The following is a 22,620-nucleotide window of genomic DNA, read 5'->3' on the forward strand; positions in this document are numbered from 1 at the left end:
ACTTAAAACTGGAAATTGACAGCATTCAAGTAATAACTTAAGCTATTCTTATCCAATGTTCACCAAACCTAGACTGTAAATGGGCATATCATCTTAGCCAAGTTTGATTACCCCAAATGGATAGTTCTTGTTGCTGTGGAGTGATGGCCCTTGAATTTGAGAAATATTCAGTTTGCAGCTCGTGTGGAGCAGTAAATTTCATAAATTATGAGTCCCTTTAACTGGCCCTATATGTAGGAATATGATAAGTTCTTCAGTCCAGTCATCAGTATATAATTCATTAAGCAAAACATGCTGAAATTTGAATATCTTAAGACAAATGAAAAAATAACATAGGCCTGCTTTCAGTGAATATTTTTATTTAAAAAATAAATAATTCCAAATCAGCTTGTAATAAATTGTCTAGAAAAACAGAAAAGAGCTCATGCATTCTACCAGTCTGTAAACTGGATGCAATTTGCATCAGGTAACAAGAACATTTTTAAAAGGCATTCATTCGTTATTCAGATTTTATGTACTCAATAAGATGATATTAAGACTGTTGTTGTTGTTTTTTTCATCTCGCCAAAATGTTTTAAGAAAGTATAATATTTAAAGATACATTTTTTCTCTCTTTATGTAAGAAGGTGACAGGGGTATTTCATTGTTTCATCCCTGAACAATTGTATGATTAATTTGTAAGATACTCATCTGTATCACAACAGTTTTTTTCTGAATTCTTTTCTGCTTTATAGCACTAGATCAATACACCATATTTCAGACATACTAAATTCAGAGTCATATTTAAGCAATGTAATGAACATAAATACATGCATATAGAATTGAAAATTCAGGTAAATACTACTGTAAAAGCACACATTTTCGCTGGGTTAAAATTTCGTGAATTTGAAATTTTGAGTTTGTTCGCAAGGTTTTAATATTTGCGTAATTGTAAAAATGGTATCGTACTTTAATTTGAATTATACTAATGGTGAATATTTACCGGAGGATTAATTTTCGCGAGAAGTAGGGCCTCGCAAATATAGCGAAAATTAAACCCTCACAAAAATTTCTGCTTTTACAGTAAGTCTGGAAACATCAAAGAAGCAAAGAATATTGACTTAAGAAAACATAAATTGAAAATGGCAGTTCATACTGAAAACAGCCGTGATGAGTGAATAAAAATAGAAATACATTTGATCTCCTGTACCGTTCTTAATGTCTTGTACACAGTAGTCTCCCCTCTTGCTATTGTTTTCCACTATGGGAGGTAAAAAAATTGCTATGGGAAAGATACAGAAAGTTACTGCTATTTTGATATCTGCATTTTTCGTGAATTTTAGGAGAACTTAACCATTCCTCAGAATGTTTATGAGGATTAAATTTTGGAAAATCCTTGTCCAGTTTTATTTCTGCTAATTTCAAATTTTGAAGAAAAAAAAATGCATTCCCATTTAACATAAAATGTGAAAGTTGCTTAACAATTAAATAAGAGATCTGCAAAGTGTAAAAATGAGCAGTCCCAGTTGCTGGTGTTTGATATTGTTTGGCATAAAATGACTGCAGAAAGTGAATAGAAACTTTTAAATACCTTGAATATTCAAATAATTTCTATCCTAGGTGACCGGATAGTTTCACTAGTTATGAAGAAATTCATGAAAAAGGTGAATCAACAAGCGCTTTGTCTGCTGTAAGCAAGAAATTAGAAATATACTATTATGAATAAGAAACAATTATAATACTGACAAATTGTGCTTAAATACCACAGAATAAAACAATACAGACATACAAAAATATGATAACTGTGCAGTTAATATATAATAATACTGTTTTCAGTAAAATGAGCAAATTAGGTTGAATTGAATACACATAACATTTCAGAATTATATAAATCAGATCTCGCTATTTAGATACATACATATTCTGATAACAAAAACAATACTTAAACTTGTTTAGGAGGGAGAAAATAATACTGTTTCACCAAGATAATCACATTTCCATGAAATACCTACATGCAGCATTTCATTATTCTAGAAAATACTTTAATTTTAAAGAAAAATATATTCATGTTCTCGTTTTTTTTTTTACCAGGATTCAACATTGTGTTATTTCTTTCTTTCTTTTTTAAGAAATAAAAACATCATGAAGTTGAAATACTGCCTAAAATTGTACATCAGAAATCAAGCATTTTGATAAAGAAAAAAGCTAAATAAGTTATCTCCCAGATTATTTAGATGTGTAAAATTAATATTACTTCTGAACCACCCTATATATTTCTTTTCCAAGCACTGACACACTCAGCTCACTGTTGTCAGTGTCATTTGCGTGTTCGTTTTATCTTAGACAAAAGAAGTCTCTTTACAAGTTGTACCGTACTTGTCAAGTAGTTTCTGTTAGGTTAGAAATTACATGTAATAAAACTGTCCTTAGCATTAGATAAAAATTAATCAACACTCCCGAAAATACATCCAAGCTTATTTCGAGACATGTTTTATGTCTGCACTATTTACGCTGTTGTTCCTTTGTATTTTTAGCACTGTAACAAGGTTCTTTCACATATGACACAAGCAACATTATTTCGAACACATCTGCTGTTTAATAAAGAGATTATGGTGCCTTTAGCCTTAAAGTTTGTGTGTTTTGATAATATTAACAAGGTGCATTTTGCATCTTTAAAGTTCGTTTCAGTCAGCCAATTTGTTTTTACAGGAAGTGGATAGTTAATGTATTGTTCGTTTATGTACATGCTTTAGGAGACAGAGACTATCTAAATAAAGCTAAGTCCTTACTCTTAGAGATTATGTCATATCTAACATGGCTTAGCCACTCTAGTATTGCACCTGTCAAGGTTAAAAGTTACATTGCTGGCTGCAAACATTTAACAAAATCAGACTAATTTAAGTATTTTTTAATTTAAAGATGTAGCAATTTTTGTAACAGAAGTGTTTGTTCTTAGCGTTCAATAGGTCTAGAAAGTTGTTCAATCCGTGGAGGGAATGCTCCTTTTAGCGCTAATGGTTTCACAAGAAACGCATCTGGATTGAATTGCACGTGGTCCATAGTTGCTCGCACAATCGGTTTAGAAAGTTCCTCTATCCTGCCAGATGATGAAGCGCGTTTCGCAGCACGAGAAATTGGCCATTGCTCATCACGTGGTAATTTGTAATCGTCAACCACAGGTTTAGGGCGGGCTAATTCCAGGCATCTTGAAGTTGCTGTAGCATTTTTAGCACTATTTGAAACCTGCAAGAAGTGTTGGAAATTGAATAGTTGGAACATATTAACTGTATGTAAAGATCAGTCTATAACCCTTACCCTACTTAATTTCTATAATGAACTTGTCCATCTTTCAATTTGGACATTGACTGTTAAAATGGATGCTTACCAAAACGATAACTGACTGAACAGCGAACAGTGCAGATCATGATCAGACTGCATTGATGTGCAGGCTGATCATGATCTGCACTGGTCACAAAGGCAGAATCAATTGTGTCCAGCAAAATAAGGGCTAAAAGTAGTTAATCAGATTTTGGTCAAGTAATAGATTTGTTTGAAGCTTTTAACATCTACTCGTTTCAAGTTTTTTTTGTTCATATAGTACTTAATACATGTTCGTTTTCATTGGAAGTATTTTCCCATCCTGGTTGCCCAACCAAGATAAGAGTTATTTTAGCAAAACATATCTTGCCTATTATAAGGAATGATATTGATAAAAGACTTATTGCATTATAAGCCTGTTTGTTAAAAATTAGCATTAACAGTTATATACTTAGCTGGAATTCATTAAGAAAAGTTTTTTAAAAAAAGATACTATTACCTCCCTTTGCCCACCTTCTGTGTGCAACTAAGATTGATTAAACATAAATTCAGAAGCTATACCAGTTTTAAAACTTTATTTTTTCAGACTTTTTGAATATCCTGATATCTATCAAATGCAAATTTATAACTAAAATAAAAAGAAATGCTTTGTTTCATATTAACCTTTAGCCTGCTGACAGCAGATGATCCTGCCTTTGGGACCAATGCAGACCACGATCAGCAGGCTGATCATCCTGCTGGTCATGGACATGGTCTGCACTGTTCGCTATTCAGTCAGTAAATTTGCAGTGAACACCCCTTTGAATAATAAGTGATACTGCCCAAACTGAATGATGGACCAGTCTATTTTAGAAATTTAGCATGGTAAAGGTAAAGTTATTACAACAATTGTAATTATTAAAAGTGGTCTAAGTCTATGTAATGGGTATTTTGTTCCTTAAATAATTCCCTAAAGAGAATAATACACAAAGAGAAAAATATAAAATGTTGCTCATATGTGATTGACCACCTTTAAACTAATTGAAAACGTTCTGGAAATTTATTATCAAGCTTTTTGATATTTCACCTTTACCCCGCTAAATTTCTGTAGTGGACTGGTCCATCATTCCATTTAGGCAATACCATTTATTATTTCAAAGGAATGTTCACTGAAAATTTACTGGCTGAATAGCGAACAGTGCAGACCATGATCAGCCTGCAAGGATGTGCAGGCTGATCTTGGTCTGCACTGGTCGTAAAGGCACCAGCAGGCTAAGGGTTAAATGGAAAAAAAATATTGGAACGTTTTTCACGTGGGTAAGATGTCAGCTTTTAAGCCTCTGGGCCGGCATGTTCCAATCCCTATTGGACTACAGTATGAGTGGAAGACATTAATTTTGAACTAATGCTTACGTACAAAGCATAGCAGAAATCATAAATGAATTACAAACCCCCCATTTGGGTTCTCTGAAGGGTCCTTCATCTCTGGGTTTCGGTGTAGATAGTGACAATATACGCTCGGAAGCCTCAGCCTTCATTGCTGCATGTGATATCGGAGTTTTTATCGGTCTCTCGGGTTTAAAATCTTTATGCGGTGTTTTATGTCTTGCCAGCTGGGTGATGTGTGGGCGTTCTCCGCACGAGACTGCATTGCGATCTACTCCAACAATTGGACTCACTCTACCACAGCTATACTTGAACTGTGGGCTACAATGTAACATATTAAGTTAGGGTACTTGAATATGGGCCACTATTTTATGCTTGTACATGATACATGGTTTCTGGGGGCTATTCGTGCAGAGATTCAGAAATGCAACAAGATATATGATTTAATATATAGAAAATTATTTGAGCCGCACCATGATAAACCAACTTGATCATAATCTGATTACTGAGTAACGACCTTTTTTTAGAAGTCATACATTACCAACTTTTAGTAACATCGATCTATCGGAAAATCGATAAATTTGCCTATATAAACAAAGAAGGAAAAAATCACTTAAACTTAAATAGAAAAGGTTCTATTTGGAAATCAAAAATTCGATACCCCACAAATTAAAGTTTAATTTATTCCGGATATTATGAATATTTATTTTAAAAAATATTTTAATATTTGGTTGGTCCTTTTTTACTTTAAATAGACCAACCTCAGTTCATATAGACTCTGTAGGAAACGGGTTAAAAAATTTGACTTTTTCAAATATAACAGATAAAATGAGATATTTTCCGCAAATAATCAAAAATTCGATACCCCTAAAAATGTAGAAAAATTATTCAATTTTCGTTATGTGTAATTTGTTTTCAATTTGATAATGGTTTGTTTGGTCCTTTTTGCATTTTAATGTGTACAGTGAACATTTCTTTAAAAATCCGGCTTTTTCCGCCGTTATCCGTAAGTACTCGGAAGCTGTTACGGAAAATACTGTCGTCTGCTAGCCTGACTGTCGGTTCAAGTTGTTATAGCTCAAAGCCTATGAATTGTAGGCAACTTCACATTAACAAAAAAAAAACAAAAAAAACAACAACAAAAAACTGAGATTGTACTAAGACAAATTAAAACAAATTAATTGTTGAACTCAGAAACTCCGAAACCTAGATCTGCTGTCGTTTAAAATAACGCTATGGAGGATTAAGTGTTCAATTCGCATCTATAAAATATACAAATGCTTTTAATTTTCATCGCAAAAAAAGATACTTAAAGCAACTAATTCTCATGTGTTTCCGTAAAATATAGTCTGTCAGTAATTGAGTTTCAAAGCATTATTAAGAAATATAGCGATAATTAATTTCCAGATACCTATATTACCTATATTATTTTTTGCCGCTGGTGACTTTTTTATTGCCGCGGCGGTCAGGGTCCGACCTCAACGCGGTCAACTTTTTTTCTTCATATGGGATTTTTTTAATAATTTTGAAACAAAAAAATCATTTTCTATTATTCATAATATGACCAAACTTTAATTTGAAAGATAGCCTTGATGAACTGATAATTCTGCTTCTTTCCTAATCTACTTTGTATATATTATTCTGTATTCTTAAATTAATGCATGTTGTTGGTACATTCTCAAATCATTCGTTTAAAAAATTGCGATATCTATTATTTGTTTTAGTCCCAAGATTGCACACAATCACATCAAGCATAAAATAATTTAATTGTAACAAATATCTTAAAATTACCCTTTGACTTTTATTGTGTATTACAATATTGCCTAGGGGTAAACAGTATCCGTTCAGTGTTGTTTCAAGCCGGGTAATAAAAAATATGTTACCCCACTTACTACAAGTGATAGGTATTTTTATGGTTTTATGGTTTTTGCGTTTTAATATATTTATTTCACTTTCTTCTGTCTTTATATAGTCTTTTCCCTTTCTTTCAGGAACTTTGTTTTTACGATTTATACACTTATTTCATGAATCGTATGACAGTACAAATTTAGAATTCACGTCGTTAATAGAGTTGTTCCGTAAATATTTACTGAGTAAAGATCTTGGCCCAAATTTCACGAAAAAAACTTATTTATTCTAAAATTATAATTTAGTAAGTCTGCTGTTCTAAAATTGAGATATTGATTAAGTTATTGTTATTTAATGTTGATTTTTTCCTGTAACGATATATTTATAGTTAAAGTATACTATGGTAGTAGTATTTGTCAGCAGTACCTATTCAAGTCACGCAAATATGATATTTCTATTTAGGCACGATATAAGAAGCTTAATCCTTACCATGCTAAATTACAATAATAAACTTGTCAATCTTTCAATTTGGACAGTACTATGAAAAGGGTGCATACAAAAAAGTTACTGGCTGAATGACAGACAGTGTAGATGATGATCAGTCTGCACATCCGTGCAGACTGATCATGATCTGCACCGATCGCAAAGGAAGAACAAATCGTGTCTAGCATGGTAAGGGTTAAGTATTTCCTTTTAAAAGTATAAGTCTTATTTCTATACTTCTTTTTCTTTAAAGCGACTGGTCCCCAAATCGTTCGACAACAAAAATACTTTTTAGATATCTTGAAAAAAAAGCTATATTTCTTATTAAGGCTTCAAAACTTAATTACTAACAAACTTTATGTTTCGGAAATACATGAGAACTTGCTGTTTTACTACCCTTTACGATAAAAATCGAAAAGCGTTAGTGATTTAGAATTTTGAAAATATTTAAGAAACAAAAGCTCATACTCCAATGTTCATAATATGTGAAAGAAAGCGCGTATAGAGGAAGTATATACGCTTTCTAAATATTTTAGATAACATATTCATATTCATGAATATTTATTTTATTTACAGACAGTTTCTTGTGCATAAATATTTCTTTTCTGTAAATAGATATATGTTAGTATGATGTTTCATGTATTAAAAAGAAAGTAAATCTATGTGTTCGATGTATAAAATGTAACGATTTCTAAATATTTCAGATAACATATTCATATTCAGAACAGAACAGAAATTTTATTTGGCATTAAATAGCATATGCACATTTATAGCCAATACAAAAGTATACAAATACACAATGTATGTGAAAAAGATGGACACACTATAAAATATCACATTTACAACAAAACATTTTTACTGAGAAAGTATCTATATGATCGAACCTCTTGTAATTAAAAATATTTGAAAATAAAGAATTAAGTTTCTTCTCTATGTTTAAATGCAAAATATAAATATTTAGAAAGATTTTTTAAGTCCTTTGAATTTTCGCTTGACATTAATGTTTCAAACTTTTTCATAGTCGGCCATCTACAGTAGTATGGTTTGAGATATTTTCGTCTTATGTTATAGTACTTTGGGCAAATAAGTAAAAAGTGAAATTCATTTTCGATGACATTCATTGTACAGTTTTGACATATCCTTTCTTCCCGAGTTATTCCATGATGTCTGCCTGTCTCGATTGCAAGGTTGTGGGAAGAGATTCTAAATTTAGTCAGTGATATTCGAAATTTGTTTTCATTTATGCAGTTCAGATATCGTTCTTGTTTAAATTCTTGTTTATATATGCTATATGAGGATAATCTGCTCGAGTTATTAATATTCGAGTACCAATGTTGTTTATAGATGTCTAATATTCTACTTTTTAAAACAAAGAAATGATTTTTAAAATTTGCATTTTGGTCTAACCATATATTTGACATTCCTATTTCATTTAATATCAGTTTGACATGAAATGCCCAATTCTTTCCTCTGTATGAATTGTCATTATTAGCATCGTCCTTAAGAATATTATACATTTTTTTGAGTAGACTATTTTCATTGAGATTAATGACTTTGAGCCAGTATTTAATCAATATAATTTTCCGCTGTATTTTCATAGGGTGTCTGCCTAGTTCGCCGTATAAACCATCTAAATTTGTAGACTTTCTTACATTTAAAATTTTTCTCAGGAACTTACAATGTACAAGTTCAATATCTTTTGCTTCATCGTATCCAAATACCTCTGAACCGTAGTTTAAAATTGACCCAACGAGGCTATCGAATAATTTACATTTGTCTTCAGGTTTTAATTCTAACTGATTAAAAACAATAAAAAGGTTATGAAGTGCATGTCGTGAATGTTGTGCGATGTGTTTTTGTGTTCGATGCCAGTTTCCGTTTTTAAATAAAGTAATTCCCAAGTATTTAAATTGTGTAACTGTTTCTATTGTTTCATTGTTTAGTTTGAAATTAAAACTGGAATGTCTTCCTTGTTCAAATATCATTATTTTAGTCTTTTTGATGTTAATGTTCATGCCCCATTCGGAACAGTATCGGAAAAGATCATCGAGAATTGATTGTAACGCTTCCGGTGAGTGTGCAAAGAATACGGCATCGTCCGCGAACAAAAGTACAAATAATTTTATTTCATCAATTGTAAACAAATTGTCAATATCACTATTAATATTGTTTACCAGATCATTCACAAAGTAGAGAAAAAGAAGGCTTGAACTTGGGTCTCCCTGTTTTGCGCCGATATTAGAATCGAAAAAGGCTGATGTCGATTTTCTATATTTAACTGCTGCACGGACAGAGCTATACATGCTTTGAATTGCTATAATGAACCTTGAACTTACGTTTTCTTGAAATAGCTTTACAAATATGTACGATCTATCCAGTTTGTCAAAGCATTTCTCAAAATCAACGAATGCTGAGTACAGTTTTTTACCTTGTGAAAGTGTTTTAGCGATGACGGAATGCAGTATAAATATACAATCAGCAGTTGACTTTCCCTTTTGAAAACCATATTGATTATCAATGATCTTATTATATTTCTTTGACCAATCAGTCAATCGATTTAATAGAATTTGGGAATATATTTTTGCAATAATATTAATCAATGTAATTCCTCTGTAATTTTTTGCTTCGTTTTTATTTCCACTTTTAAATATTGGTACTATTAAACCATCGCCCCAAGATTGGGATATTCGCCCGAGAAATTATTTTATTGAATATTAATTGAAGAATATGTGATATTTCATCAAATGCACATTTATACATTTCTGCCGTTATTGTGTCGATTCCGCTACTTTTATTATTATTTTGTGTAAATACTGCTCTTCTGATTTCATCAATCTGTATCTCTTTGTCTAGGTCTTCATCATGCATATCATAATTAATATTTATCTCTTTGTTTGCAGTGTCAGTACTATATAAATTTTTAAAATGATCGAAAGGTCATCTATTTTCAGATTTTCAGCTAGTGATTGATTTTTAGAATATTGTTTCTTTATTTTGTTCCAAAATTTTTTAGGTTGCGATTTACTTAACTTGTTTAAATCGTGTTTTTGTTGTGACAGGAATTTCCGCCTTTCACATCGCTTAATCTTCGTATAATTCGCTCTTTCTGATAAGTAGTCTCTTTTAAATTCTTCACTGTTTTTATTTTTTACAAATCTATTTCTTTTCTCTTTAAATTTTTTTCTTGCATTATAGCAAGTATCATTAAACCATGGTTGTTTAATCTTACTGTTATTTTTACTGATATTATGTTTACGCGTATAGCTAAAGGCATTTGACGCGCATTCATACATTGTATTTGAAAAAGTTTCCGCAATCGTGTCAATGTTGCCATTATTATTTATTTGCTCAATTATGTTAATAAATTTGTTTTTCTTTGAGATCAAATGTTGCATAAAAATATCTTTTTTAGATTCATCCCATTTTATAACAGTTTCTTTATCTTGAGATTGACTAGAGTTCACAGTAAGCTTTAAAGTTGGCATTGTAAAACATAATCCGTTGTGATCGGAAAATTCGTTTGGATCTGTGATTACAAAATCAGATATCAAATTGTGGTCATTTATGTGTACAAGTAAATAATCTACGACACTTGAACCATTTAACGAATAATAGGTATAGTCGCCTATATTAGCGTCTCTATGGAATCGCTCATTATAGATTATATATGAAGTCGCCTGACAGAATTCAATCAGTCGCCTACCTTGATTATCAAGTACTCTATCTTTAGACACACGTGGGGGGATATTAAGATTATTTAAAATATCATCGTTATTATCAATATAATCATCATGTGTTAAAAGTTCTGAAAAAGTTGAGGTTCGACTATTGAGGTCGCCAAACACAAAACATTTCCCTAACAATTTGTACTTTTCTAATCCATTTTCAATTTGTTCAAAGAAATCAAAATTATCAGTATCAATTACCGTGGAATTAATTGGTGTTATATATGTACAGCATAGATATACTGTTTCATCAAAACTAAATAAGGTTTTGTCAATTTCAATCCGAATTATTCCATTTTGAATGGTTTCAACAATTTTTATATGCTTATCAAGAATGTCTTTATAATATAAACTTATTCCGCCGCTAAAACGGCCTTTTGTAGTGTTAAATGATTTGTTGCCATATAAGTGAAAACTTTTATATCCACCAATTTCTAAATTCAATTGAGTTTTATCAGAAATCCATGTCTCTTGTAAAAATATTATGTCATAGTCACGAAGTACATTTATAAATTCAAGATCTGATATTTTACGGCTAAATCCATTTATATTCCACGATAATATTTTAATGTCATTCTCATGACCTCCTTAATGGTCGACTTCTCTGTGATGCCAAGTTTGTACTTTCCCGTTCAAATATCTTTGATGCGGCTTATTATTTAACAACAGTTTATTCCGACAACTTTCGTTTTATGTCCGTTTTTCTCTTCCTCCTCGGCGTTTTTCATAAGAATTTTGCGCGCATCCCTATACTGCTGCGGAAGCTGAACACCGACCCCTTGCTTAAGTTCTTTAAGCTTCTTTTTGATATTTCGTCGTACGACTTCATACGAATTAGTTCCCTGTCCGTGTATTCGTGAAATTTAACGACTATGGGTCGTGGTTTGCTCGCTGCATTCCCTCCAAGTCTGTGAGCTCTGTCTATCTTTATTTCATCATGTATGCCAAGCGTGTCTTTGATAAATGTCTTTATGTTCTCCTCACATTTGTCAGGTTGAGCCGTTTCTCCTTGCTTGGGCTTAGGTGGTTCCGGTTGACCGTAGAAAACCAAATTTTCACGCATTGACCGGAACTCGAGCTCTAACAATTTGTCTTGAAGGTCATCATTTCTTCTACGACTGTCCCTAAGAGCTCTCTCCGTAGATGCACACAGTTTCTGTAACTCATCAATATCTTTCTTTGATTTTTTTACATCTTTTTGACTGTCCTCAATGTCTTGATTCAGATATGTTACACTCTTGTCCATGTTCACAACTTTATTTTCAAGGTCAGAAACTTTTGTTTGCATATTTTGGACGGTGATTTTTATATTGCTCACAGATTGCTCAATTTGGTCAATTTTTGGTAGAGCTTGTTTAATCGTTTTTACATCCTCTATTAATGACACTGCCCAACTCGGTGGTGCAGTATTTTGCACATTTTGAATGTTTGGAAACAGAGGCGATTGCGGTTGTAACCCTTGCATCATAAGCCCATTGTAATTCAAAACCGGAGGTGAGTTGTTCATATTGTTCATAACTGCTTGAACATAGTCTTGACTATTTGAAAAGAAATTCGATAAATCGCTTTTCACGCCACAGTTTTGTGATTGAATCTCAGATGATAATTGGCCATTTTCTATTGTCCCAGGTGAACTACTTGCTCTTCGTTTTTCAGCCTTTTTTCGTCTTTTAATTTGCTTTTTTGACAAATTTTCGTTTGAAGACATGAATAAAAGTTCAAAACTCACTTTTTTGTATAAAAATATCCAATATTAATCCATATTTTTCAATTATAATCCCATTTTTATCGGAGCGATTTTTTTCACGTCTCACCTTTATCACATACCGTTATACATTCTTAATATATTCTTAAATATTACTTTTATTTGACAATTAATAAAGTATTATATAATGATTTTCACTTTAATAATTATTAAAACTTCATTCAGGTATATCATATAGAAAACCGCCCGCCTGTAAATGCATCAGATAATGACTGTTTGTTAACGGTTTCTCTAATTGCAATAGGCTTTGAAAGCAAACAGCATGGATCCTGACTAGACTACGCGGATGTGCAGGCTGGTCTGGATCCATGCCGGTCGCAAACGCACTATGTCGGTTTTCTCATGGTGCGGCTCATTTGTACCGATTATCCAGGAAACTTAAGTGATTGAACTGCTGTATAGCCAGAAAACGAAATATGACTTCTAAAAAAGGTGGTTAATCAGATTTTTGATCAAGTAGTGGATTTCATAGAAAGTTTAACAAATGATCATTTGTGTTCACTGAATGTTTAATACACATTCAGTTTTAAAATTTGAGGTCCCTATCCTGGTTGCCCAACAAAGATGGAGTTATTTTAGCATTTGAAAAAAATTTAATAAGTACACTTTGCCTAAGGAATGATATGAAAATAAGGACTATATATTATATTTGTCAAAGATTAACATTAACAAATATATATTGAGCCAAAATTCATTTGAAATGCAAGTTTGTAAACTTGATATTATCTCCCTTTATCTGTCTTGGTTGCACACAACCAGGATTGATTGGAAATCAATTTATGAGAAGTACACTATTTTAAAACTTACCTTTTGTTTAGAATGATTGAAATATCTATTAAATTGAAATGTAAAACTAGAAATTATATTAAAATCAAATGAAATAGTCCGCTTTTTGAATATTTCATATTAAAGGGGAGTAATAACAAAATATGATAAAAATGATAAAATAATATTTCTAATAGCGTCCTAACTCTATATTCATTAAATTAATCTCTTACAGAATACATACACTTAAAATGAAAAATATCATATAAAATGTTACTTAAATGTGATATGGCTACTGGTTGCATCACTCTCGGCGACAAAGAAAAAAATCTGCACAGAGATTGTTTTCCGGATGAGCATATCATGTATATTAAATATCCAGAAATTGACGTAATGAAATTCTGAAACTGAATTTCAGGTAATACATGTTAACTTCGGCGCATTCCACCTTAAAGCTGTTAAAAGAACAACACCTAAGCATAGGCATTGTATAGTTGTTAGTGTTTCTTCGACGTCTATTAACTGAAACAATAAACAATTCAGACACGGCCTAACGAACGAATTGTGTTAGTGATAAAGCCAATCAAAGCATTATGTATAACGTAAGAGCTAAAATAAGTAAGGAAAAGTTACGATGCATTGTACGTTCAAGCAAAAGTTTCGAACAGAAGCACACTTTTCATGATTTATACAGAAACAGCCTCGTTATTTCACACAAAACCTACATGTTTGGGAAAGAAACCTTCTCCGCGTAAGTTTTCCCACTGAAAATATAATCGAGATCTGTTATACTTTTAAACACTTTTAGTAATACTTTCACTTTACCAGAACCATTCACGTGTTTGATCTTTAACCAAAGTTGTCTGTAAAATTCCACATTTAAAACATAGTTCGTGTTAATTTGTCAGAAACAAAGACGTATTTTGATATTTCTTCATATTCCGAATTTATCAGAAGAAGTAGGTGCTCCGCATTTACCATCACAAATTTGCAACCACTGCCCTTTCACCACCGTAACTTTAAGGAATCCAAAGTTATTACATGTACCTTTAACATACAAAAGGACATTATCTACACCTTAATGCATAATTTAAATAGTTAGGACATTTAAATGTGATATTTAAGATTCTAATAACTTTTACCGGTCATCCTTATATTCCTTGTGAGGTCGTTTTGGTTCTGCTAGGACCTGCAGCCTTTCTGTTGCCACGGCGTCCTTCGCTTCGTTTTTAACTCTCCATAAAACCGACGCTCTTCCGCAGCTATAGAAGAACTGTGGTCTGCAGTGAAGTAGGGTAAATTGTTTAAAGATATATCATGTTCAGATCTTTAAAAAGATAAACAGACAGTTACTACGCAATATGTCTTCAATCATGAAATAAAAATGTCTAAAATGTTTGCTAAATTTCTAAAATGGACTGGTCAACCGTTCAATTTGGGCAATACCATTTATTATATGAAGGGGTTATCACTAAAACTTTACTGACTGAATAGCGAACGGTGCAGACCATGATCAGCCTCCACGGATATGCAGGCTGATCTTGGTTTGCACTGGTCGCAAGGGTAGAATCACTTGCCGCCAGCAGATTAAAGGTTAAAATACTAAATCATTGATAAATGAATATGCACACACAGTAATGATAATTATGTTAACCATTTGAAGCACGTCGCAGAGTGATCAACTTACCTGTTTACTTTATCTCCTTTCATAAAGTTTACTTTGGGCAGTGCTAAGAGATCTAATCGCTCCGTCGAGCCTCGTTCTAAAGTTTCTTTCTTTATAGGCCACATCATCTCCTGTGTGCCCCAACGTAGATGAGGCCTGAAAACACAAAATTTATTAACTAAGGAATAAAGAAAAAAAAAGACCTAATAGTCTGTTAGCATTTGGTACAGGTGCGAACTAAATGTATATAACGACGTAATCAACTACGCCTTGTCTTCCACCACAAACATTTCAGCGGATTTTTTTGATTCGAATTGAATTTTTCGCTTATTTTAAATTTAAGTTAGGTCTTCAGGGTAACGCCTAAAATAGTAGATAGGACAGTTCACCCGCTTAGCTCAATAGGAAGAGCTAAAATCTACGGATCGCAGGTTCGATCCGCGAGCGATATGTATGTTCGCCGTGACGATTTGATAAAATACATTGTGGCTGAATTTATTCGTCCTCAACCTCTGATTCATGTGGAGAAGTTGGCAGTTACTTGCGAAGAACATGTTAGTACTGGTACAGAATCCAGAAACTCTGGTAAGGTTAACTGTCCGCCGTTACGGCGCTGAACCCAAAAACAAATACAAAGAGACTTAACTGAACTGAGATTTCAAAGGAATTGCTCTTACCCAACGCTTGTGTACCATTCTGTTTTGGGTTCTTTTGGTTGTGACAACTGAAGCAATCGTTCCCTGAAATAAAAAAAAAAATCTTTTTTTTTTGCTGTAAATCCATATTTTCGAAGACTGAGTCACCAAGGATATAACCATTCTAACTACGAGTTTAAATGAGCCGCGCCATGAGAAAACCAACATAGTGGCTTTGTGACCAGCATGGATCCAGACCAGCCTGCGCATCCGCTCAGTCTGGTCAGGATCCATGCTGTTCACTAACGGTTTCTCTAATTGCAGTAGGCTTTAAAAGCGAACGACATGGATCCTGACCAGACTGCGCGGAGGCGCAGGCTGGTCTGGATCTATGCTGGTCGCAAACCCACTATGTTGGTTTTCTCATGGCGCGGCTCAAATAGAATGGACTGGAAATTCCCTGTCTTTAAAATGTAAAAGTATAAATAATCAGTGATCTGTAAAAGATTAGGATACCTCGCGCTAGAACTGATGTCGAATTAATCTGTAAGTTGAATAAAAAACATGTGTAAGTCATAATAGTTTCCTGTGTACTTTTCGCCCGTGAAGATTGGCAGATGAAACAAGACTTTAAACAAGTGACAAGTTGAAAATTACTCCATTATCATCCAATAGTTTTAAGATCTCTTTTCACAGCATGCGTATTTTCATTAGTAAAAAATCCAAACTTTTCACAATTTTGTTCTCACGGTTTTAAAGGCAAATGTTTTTTGTTTTTTTTGTCACCTGTAATCTGCACCAGCTGTATTCATATTTATTCTATAAATAAACCCATAATCGTTGTATGACATTTGCATTGGTTACTTTGTGAGCAGTTCGACACTGAATAACCTGTCCGTTACGACACTTGACGGAAACGACTACCCCTGTTATCAGACATACTCTCGAAATAAGAGCAACTGATGTCGGATAAGAAAGGTTCTGTAGTTCACGTATGACTTTACAAGTTTAAAGTTATGGCAAATTTAAAGGGCTTGATACATAGTTAAAAAACATAAGCAAACCAAACTGACAAAAATCATCTCATATAACGATGTTGGTGCGAAAGGAAGAACATGCCGCTTAACAATGAATGTGTGTTTTTTTAATTTACCAGAATAATGTACTCTTCATAATTTTATAAGTACAAAAGAGAACTTACAACTTTCCTTGAGCTTCCTTGGTTTTAAATTTCCAGTGGTTAAGATTTATTGGAAAGTCTTCCACCTTTTTAGTAGTTTCAACATCCGTTAATAAACATTTATTATGGTATCTAGAATTAATTTGCGAATGCCGAGTAAAAGTTGTATGCTTAGATACCGCCATTGCAGCCATTTTGCAATTGGTGCCAACAGTTTTAACTTGAAAAACCACGAACCCTTAAGTCCAGTGCAAAGTCCAAAATTGAAACACCTTTTTCACCAGAAATGTGCATGAAGATAGGAAAACGAATTAAACACATAAAATGACCTTATACACGGCAAATGCCCTTTCCAATGTACATGTGTTAGGTGGTATAGTTGCAAGTAAGTGATTATTATTATACATAAACAATTCTATCGTAAATAATCCGTCTGGTAGTTACGCAGACTTTTGTTAGATGGATTAACACCTGGATTAATAGTTTATCCTAACATATGCAGCGGTCGTATACGGCCGTCTGTAACGAAATAGTTAAGATAAATATAAGAAAAAAAGCTCATTTGGAATGCATGCTTGGTCCTAACATACGCACAATCGTATCAGTGATGAATAAATAATGCAGATATATTATATATTAATTAATTTCCTTGATACAGGTACCAAGTTAATTTATTGTTCGTCATTGCCGAGATAAGAAACTTGGCCGACTGCTTTTTTCACATTTCCGCATATACAAATGCACTATACATGCAAAAAGGGCAAACGTCACACCGACACCCTATTAGGTCATTATATGGGCCCAGCTTTTGAATACCCCAGAGACCCCTCGTGTCACTCTTAGCAACAAGCGCGGGAACCTGGGTAGAACCGCCGACCTTCCGTAAACTGCCCGGATGGCTTCCTCGCATGGAAGACTTCTTCACTTCAAGCGAGGTTTCGAACCCGCAGCGAAGAGGGGCAAGTAATTCGAAGTCAGTGGCGACGCAGGTCCATTTTCTTGCTATGAATTTTTTATTTTTTAGTAAGTAAGACTACCATTAATATCATATCGCTGAGGCACACCTTAAAAACACTATAATCGCTTTTATAGACGAAAATTATTTTACTTTCCAATTGAAATACCGCTAATTTCGAGGATTATTTGTCTGCATGACGTAATTCAAACGTGTTGCCGCCAAATTAGTATACTTAAAGCATCGGGTTATGTAGAAGTTATAGCTTGTCAAAAATAAGGACATTTGTCGTGTGGCTCATTACTTAAAGTTCCAGATTACAAAAAATTCGAGTACTTAAAATAGAGTTATTTACCTTTTAAAGTATGTTTTGTGTATTTAGAGCTTAAAAGAACGATTTAATGTAAAGTGAGAGAATAGTTTTGAAAATGTTTTTATAAAAATACTTCAAATTCTTAAAACAATTATTTCTGTGTAGGGACCACTTACTTTTAAGGTGACCATTATTAAGATAAATATGCACGTGGGGGCATAAATTCCAAACAACACTTTTGTCAGACAGTGCCCTCCAAAAGTCTGGAGACATATTTGAAATGAACAGTTTTTCAACGGGATATAAATCACTCTAGTCTAAATTGTAATAAGTTCTTACACAGAGTAAAAAGATAATGAAATAAATACCAGGGAGACGTCTTTAAAAAGAATTTCACAAAGAAATTGTAAACGTCATAATTTTATCTTAAGGTAGTCTGCACGTTCGGATCAATTTTTTTCTATATTGCAGAATCTGATTGAATCCTTTAAAAACTTCAGAATATTCTTAGAAAATTCGGCAAATACTTTGAAGAAAGATCGGGCTTTGTGCTCGATTTTTTTGCTAGATTTGAAAATTTTGAACCTCGCACAAAGTTTTATAATGGGACTCGATTTAAAAATCAGAATTTTGACAACATGTTTGCGATTGATATGCTTTACAATGTTTATTGAAATTTCTGACAGTCACAATTGAAGCTATGGTCTATAATATGCATTTTCATCCATCAGAGGTTCGGCAAAACCCCGAAACGAACTAGGGAACCATGGCCAACCTCTGGTCATCAACCCAGATGTCGAGTCCAGACGTTACTTTACGTTATCCGGATAAATGACGTTACGCCATTACTTCCGTTTATCAGACGTGCAAAACTACCTAAAATGCTGTATTGAATCTTGTTTTACCTCCATTTTTAATAGCAAAATCTATTTTCCAAGAAATCTATGTCTGGCGAAAAATTGATAGTCATTAGGTTCTTTTAGCAATGCATCCGTGCGATAATTTACAGGAGAATGGAACAGACTTCAACTACATATACAGTAAAAGGGAAGTTTTGTAATCATTGCATTTTAACAAATTATGCTTAAATGTAGAAATGGTTATTGCGACTGGATAATTGTGTTGAAAATTCCACAATGCTTTGCCAGCAATCTATACTAATATTAAGTCTGTACTTAACCAAATGTGCATATTCAGTACAAAGAGTCAGACCAGGCAGACTTAAAATCAGCAGACACAGGGTTATCAATTTGGGCCAGCCGAGTACATTCATACTTCTGTTTATAATATGACAAATGCCGATGATGATATTATGTTTTGTTAACTTCTTTTTTTCAGTTGAAGTTTTTTTCCGTTTTACAAACCAAAACTACCCAATGCTAAAGTCTTGTGTATAATCTTAGTAGGGGATCTTGTCTGCACTTATGTTTGTTCTTATGAATGACATATTGACATGTATGGTATTAGCGCAGATTTGATTTAATACAACAGAACACTGGAATTTAATTTAATCAATCATTACTGAAAGATTTATCGATATTTAAATACGAATTGCTGATTATATTTAATAAATGTTAGTGTAAGAAATATTAGCACTTTAAGTTTTGTCTCGGAGATTATTTCGCTTCAATTACTAATATATTTTTGGGCGAGTTTAAATTAAATTAACAGCGAAAGCATTTCCTAAATTTCAGTAAACTGTAAACAAAAGGAAAATGTGTTTAAAGAAATGAACATGCCAATTTTTTAACAATGCAAAAATTATCAAATGAGCCGCGCCATGAGAAAACAAACACAGTGCGTTTTTGACCAGCAATGGATCCAGTCCAGCCTGCGCATCCGCGCGGTCTGGTCAGGATCCATGCTGTTTGCTTTCAAAACCTATTGGAATTAGAGAAACTGTTAGCGAATAGCATGGATCCTGACCAGACTGCGCGGATCCAAGCTGGTCGCAAACGCACTATGTTGGTTTTCTCATGGCGCGACTCAAATACTGGCGAAATCCTATCTAAACGGTACATCTATATCGATAACGGTTACATTTCACATGTGCATGAAAATAAGTAACGTACTATAACTTTAAATAGGTGCAAACATTTTGTAACCTTACAGAACATGACGCAATCCTACTCGGATTAACATTCGAATCACCTCACCCAGGCCTGTAGTCAACAATGTGTGTATTGTAAATTGAGACTTACTGGACCCGCAAACAAAGCCCTCCCCTACACTCTACCACCCCGCAACGTTGCACTGAAGCCACATTCTCTCTCTCTCTCAATCTTCCCCCCCCCCCCCCCCTCCCCCTCTCTCTCTGCATGAGACAGTTTGTAGTAAATAAAATTAATTATGACAGTCAGCAATCATACAAAAAGGAGTGAATATGTAACATTTATTACATAATTTCCTATTAGAATATATTATACGAGTTGGTAAATACATAAGCATATGGCTCCCCTCTCAGTCTCACAATGTGATATTTTTTGTGAAGATGTATTTTTGAGAATTGCATTTAATATTCTACGCCATATAAAATGATGAATATGTGACATTCTTTTCTATGCTTTCATGATACTGTATATCTATAGGTACCATCGAACTTGAACTTCGTCTAAATAGAACTGAATATTTGGCGCCACTCGGACACTCTCGACATTACATTTATAGGAAGTCTTCATGAAACTTGGTCAGAATGTTTATTTTGATGATCTTTTAGGCCAGGTTCGAAACTGGGTCATGTAGGATTAAAAATTAGGTCACCCGGTCAAATCAAAGAAAAACCTTTGGTTATGCAATATGGGTTGCATTTCTCACTGGATCTTCATGAAATTTGATCAGAATGTTTGTCTTATTGAATCTTTGAATATGGGTCATCTGGGGTCAGAAACTAGGTCATCTGGTCGAATCAAAGAAAAACATTGTGTATGCAGTAGGGGCTGCATTTTTCACTGAATATTCGTGGATTTGATCAGAATGTTTGACTCGATGAAATCTAGGTCAAGTTCGAATATGGGTCATCTGGGGCAAAAAACTAGGTCACCTGGTCGAATCAAAGTAAAACCTTGTGTATGCAATATAGGTTTTAATTTTCGCTGCATATTCGTGGAATTTGAACAGATTGTATGCCTTGATCAAATCTAGGTCAAGTTTGAATATAGGTCATCTGGGGCTAAAAACTAGGTTACTCTGTCAAATGTGTGTGCTACAGGGGCTGCATTTTTCATCTGATGTGCATGAAACTTGGTCAGAATGTTTGTCTTATCTGGGTCACGTGGGGTCAAAAGCTAGGTCACCAGGTCAAATCAAAGGAAAAGCTTGTTTATACTCTAGGGGACACTTGTTTGCTCCAATCTTCGCGAAACTTTGTCAGAATGTTTGTCTCCGTAAAATCTTGTAAGAGATCAAATCTGGGTCATGTTGGGTCAAAAACTAAGTTACTAGGTGAAATCAAGGGAAATGCTTGTTTACAATGAAGAGGCCACATTTTTGGTCCAGTCTTAATGAAAATTGGTCAGAATATTTGTCTCCATGAAATCTCAGACGAGTTGAAAATTAGGTCAGCTTGGTTCAAAAACTAGGTCACTAGGCCAAATCGAAAAAAATCTTGTTTACACAATTTGGCAACATTTTTGCTCCAGTTTTCATGAAACTTGGTCAGAATGTTTATCTCCTTGAATACTCGGACATGTTTGAAACTGGGTCATGTGGTATCAAAAACTGGGTCACTATGTCACACATGTTTATACTGTTATGGTGTGTTACTCGAATGAGCGACCTAGGGCCATCTTGGACCTCCTGTTTAATGTTATTGTCGTGAAATATGCACAGATATGTACTTTTGTGCACAGATATGTACTTTTGTCAAAGCCAAAATTGATGTTAGTCGAATTTTTTGCTTTTTAATATACTAGTAATTTCCCACTCATAATGTGGTAATATACGCGCCTATGTCTTTTTAAACTTTTTAATGTATCCAACTTTGTAAAAGAAATGTTATGTATCAGAGATGGTATCTTAAATGTGAGATAGTTCATCTTTTGTCTACTCTATACTCAAATCTTTAAGCCTAGGTATAAACTCTGTTTTCTTGATACACATGTTTTGCTCGTTATGGCTGTTACTGTATTATATACTATGACTATGTACTTTGTACACGTCAAAAATAAAATTCTGTTCTGTTCTGTTTAAAGGAAAATAATGTTTTGATTTTGTTTTCGTTGTTCCACACGTGCAATGCTTGAACCCTGCTGCAAACAAGTGTGCATATTGTACCTGGTCGGCGATGAAGCGTACATCGACTTTGACCTTTGTAGAGAACCAGATCTCCTTATTGAAGTAAAAATTATTAGAAATTTAGAAACTTATATAAAATAGTGCCTCACCCGAACATTTTACAACTTCAGTATAGTTAAAAAGAGCATGGTAAAATCAGAATCTTTCCAGCTGACAAAAGTTTAGTAATCTCAACCTCATATCACACCGCATATAAAATAATTTTTATCCAACTGGAGCACACTTATGGGCATTTAACACAAGTCAGCCTATTCACGTTTCAAAACAGTTTTACCTATTTAAATATCAAATACTTTACTATGTTTACCTACATTACATATCCTGAATGCA

At 33.5% G+C, this 22,620-nt stretch overlaps 2 protein-coding genes across 8 annotated transcripts in view; one reads left to right on the plus strand and one right to left on the minus strand.

Moving 5' to 3' along the window:
* The window catches only part of LOC123546885 (nucleolar protein 16-like), a 71,426-nt gene that overhangs the window by 30,917 nt on the left and 17,889 nt on the right, over nucleotides 1–22,620 (plus strand). The gene's annotated exons all lie outside the window — the stretch shown is intronic.
* The window catches only part of LOC123546884 (testicular haploid expressed gene protein-like), a 31,598-nt gene continuing 11,850 nt past the window's right edge, over nucleotides 2,873–22,620 (minus strand). For 3 of the 7 annotated variants that reach the window (XM_045333510.2, XM_045333509.2, XM_045333514.2), the window contains 7 exons: nucleotides 22,270–22,323; nucleotides 15,592–15,654; nucleotides 14,936–15,070; nucleotides 14,391–14,528; nucleotides 13,974–14,012; nucleotides 4,728–4,983; nucleotides 2,873–3,222 (listed from right to left, as the gene is read on the minus strand). In XM_045333510.2, the coding sequence (XP_045189445.1) occupies nucleotides 2,932–3,222; nucleotides 4,728–4,983; nucleotides 13,974–14,012; nucleotides 14,391–14,528; nucleotides 14,936–15,070; nucleotides 15,592–15,654; nucleotides 22,270–22,323 (976 nt within the window). In that variant the 3' untranslated portion in view covers nucleotides 2,873–2,931. The remainder of the gene's footprint in view (nucleotides 3,223–4,727; nucleotides 4,984–13,973; nucleotides 14,013–14,390; nucleotides 14,529–14,935; nucleotides 15,071–15,591; nucleotides 15,655–22,269; nucleotides 22,324–22,620) is intronic. The other 4 variants (XM_045333515.2, XM_045333513.2, XM_045333516.2 and 1 more) reach the window with 2 other exon arrangements.

This window comes from Mercenaria mercenaria, chromosome 9 (genome assembly GCF_021730395.1).
Source record: "Mercenaria mercenaria strain notata chromosome 9, MADL_Memer_1, whole genome shotgun sequence".
In the NCBI taxonomy this organism is placed as follows: domain Eukaryota; kingdom Metazoa; phylum Mollusca; class Bivalvia; order Venerida; family Veneridae; genus Mercenaria; species Mercenaria mercenaria.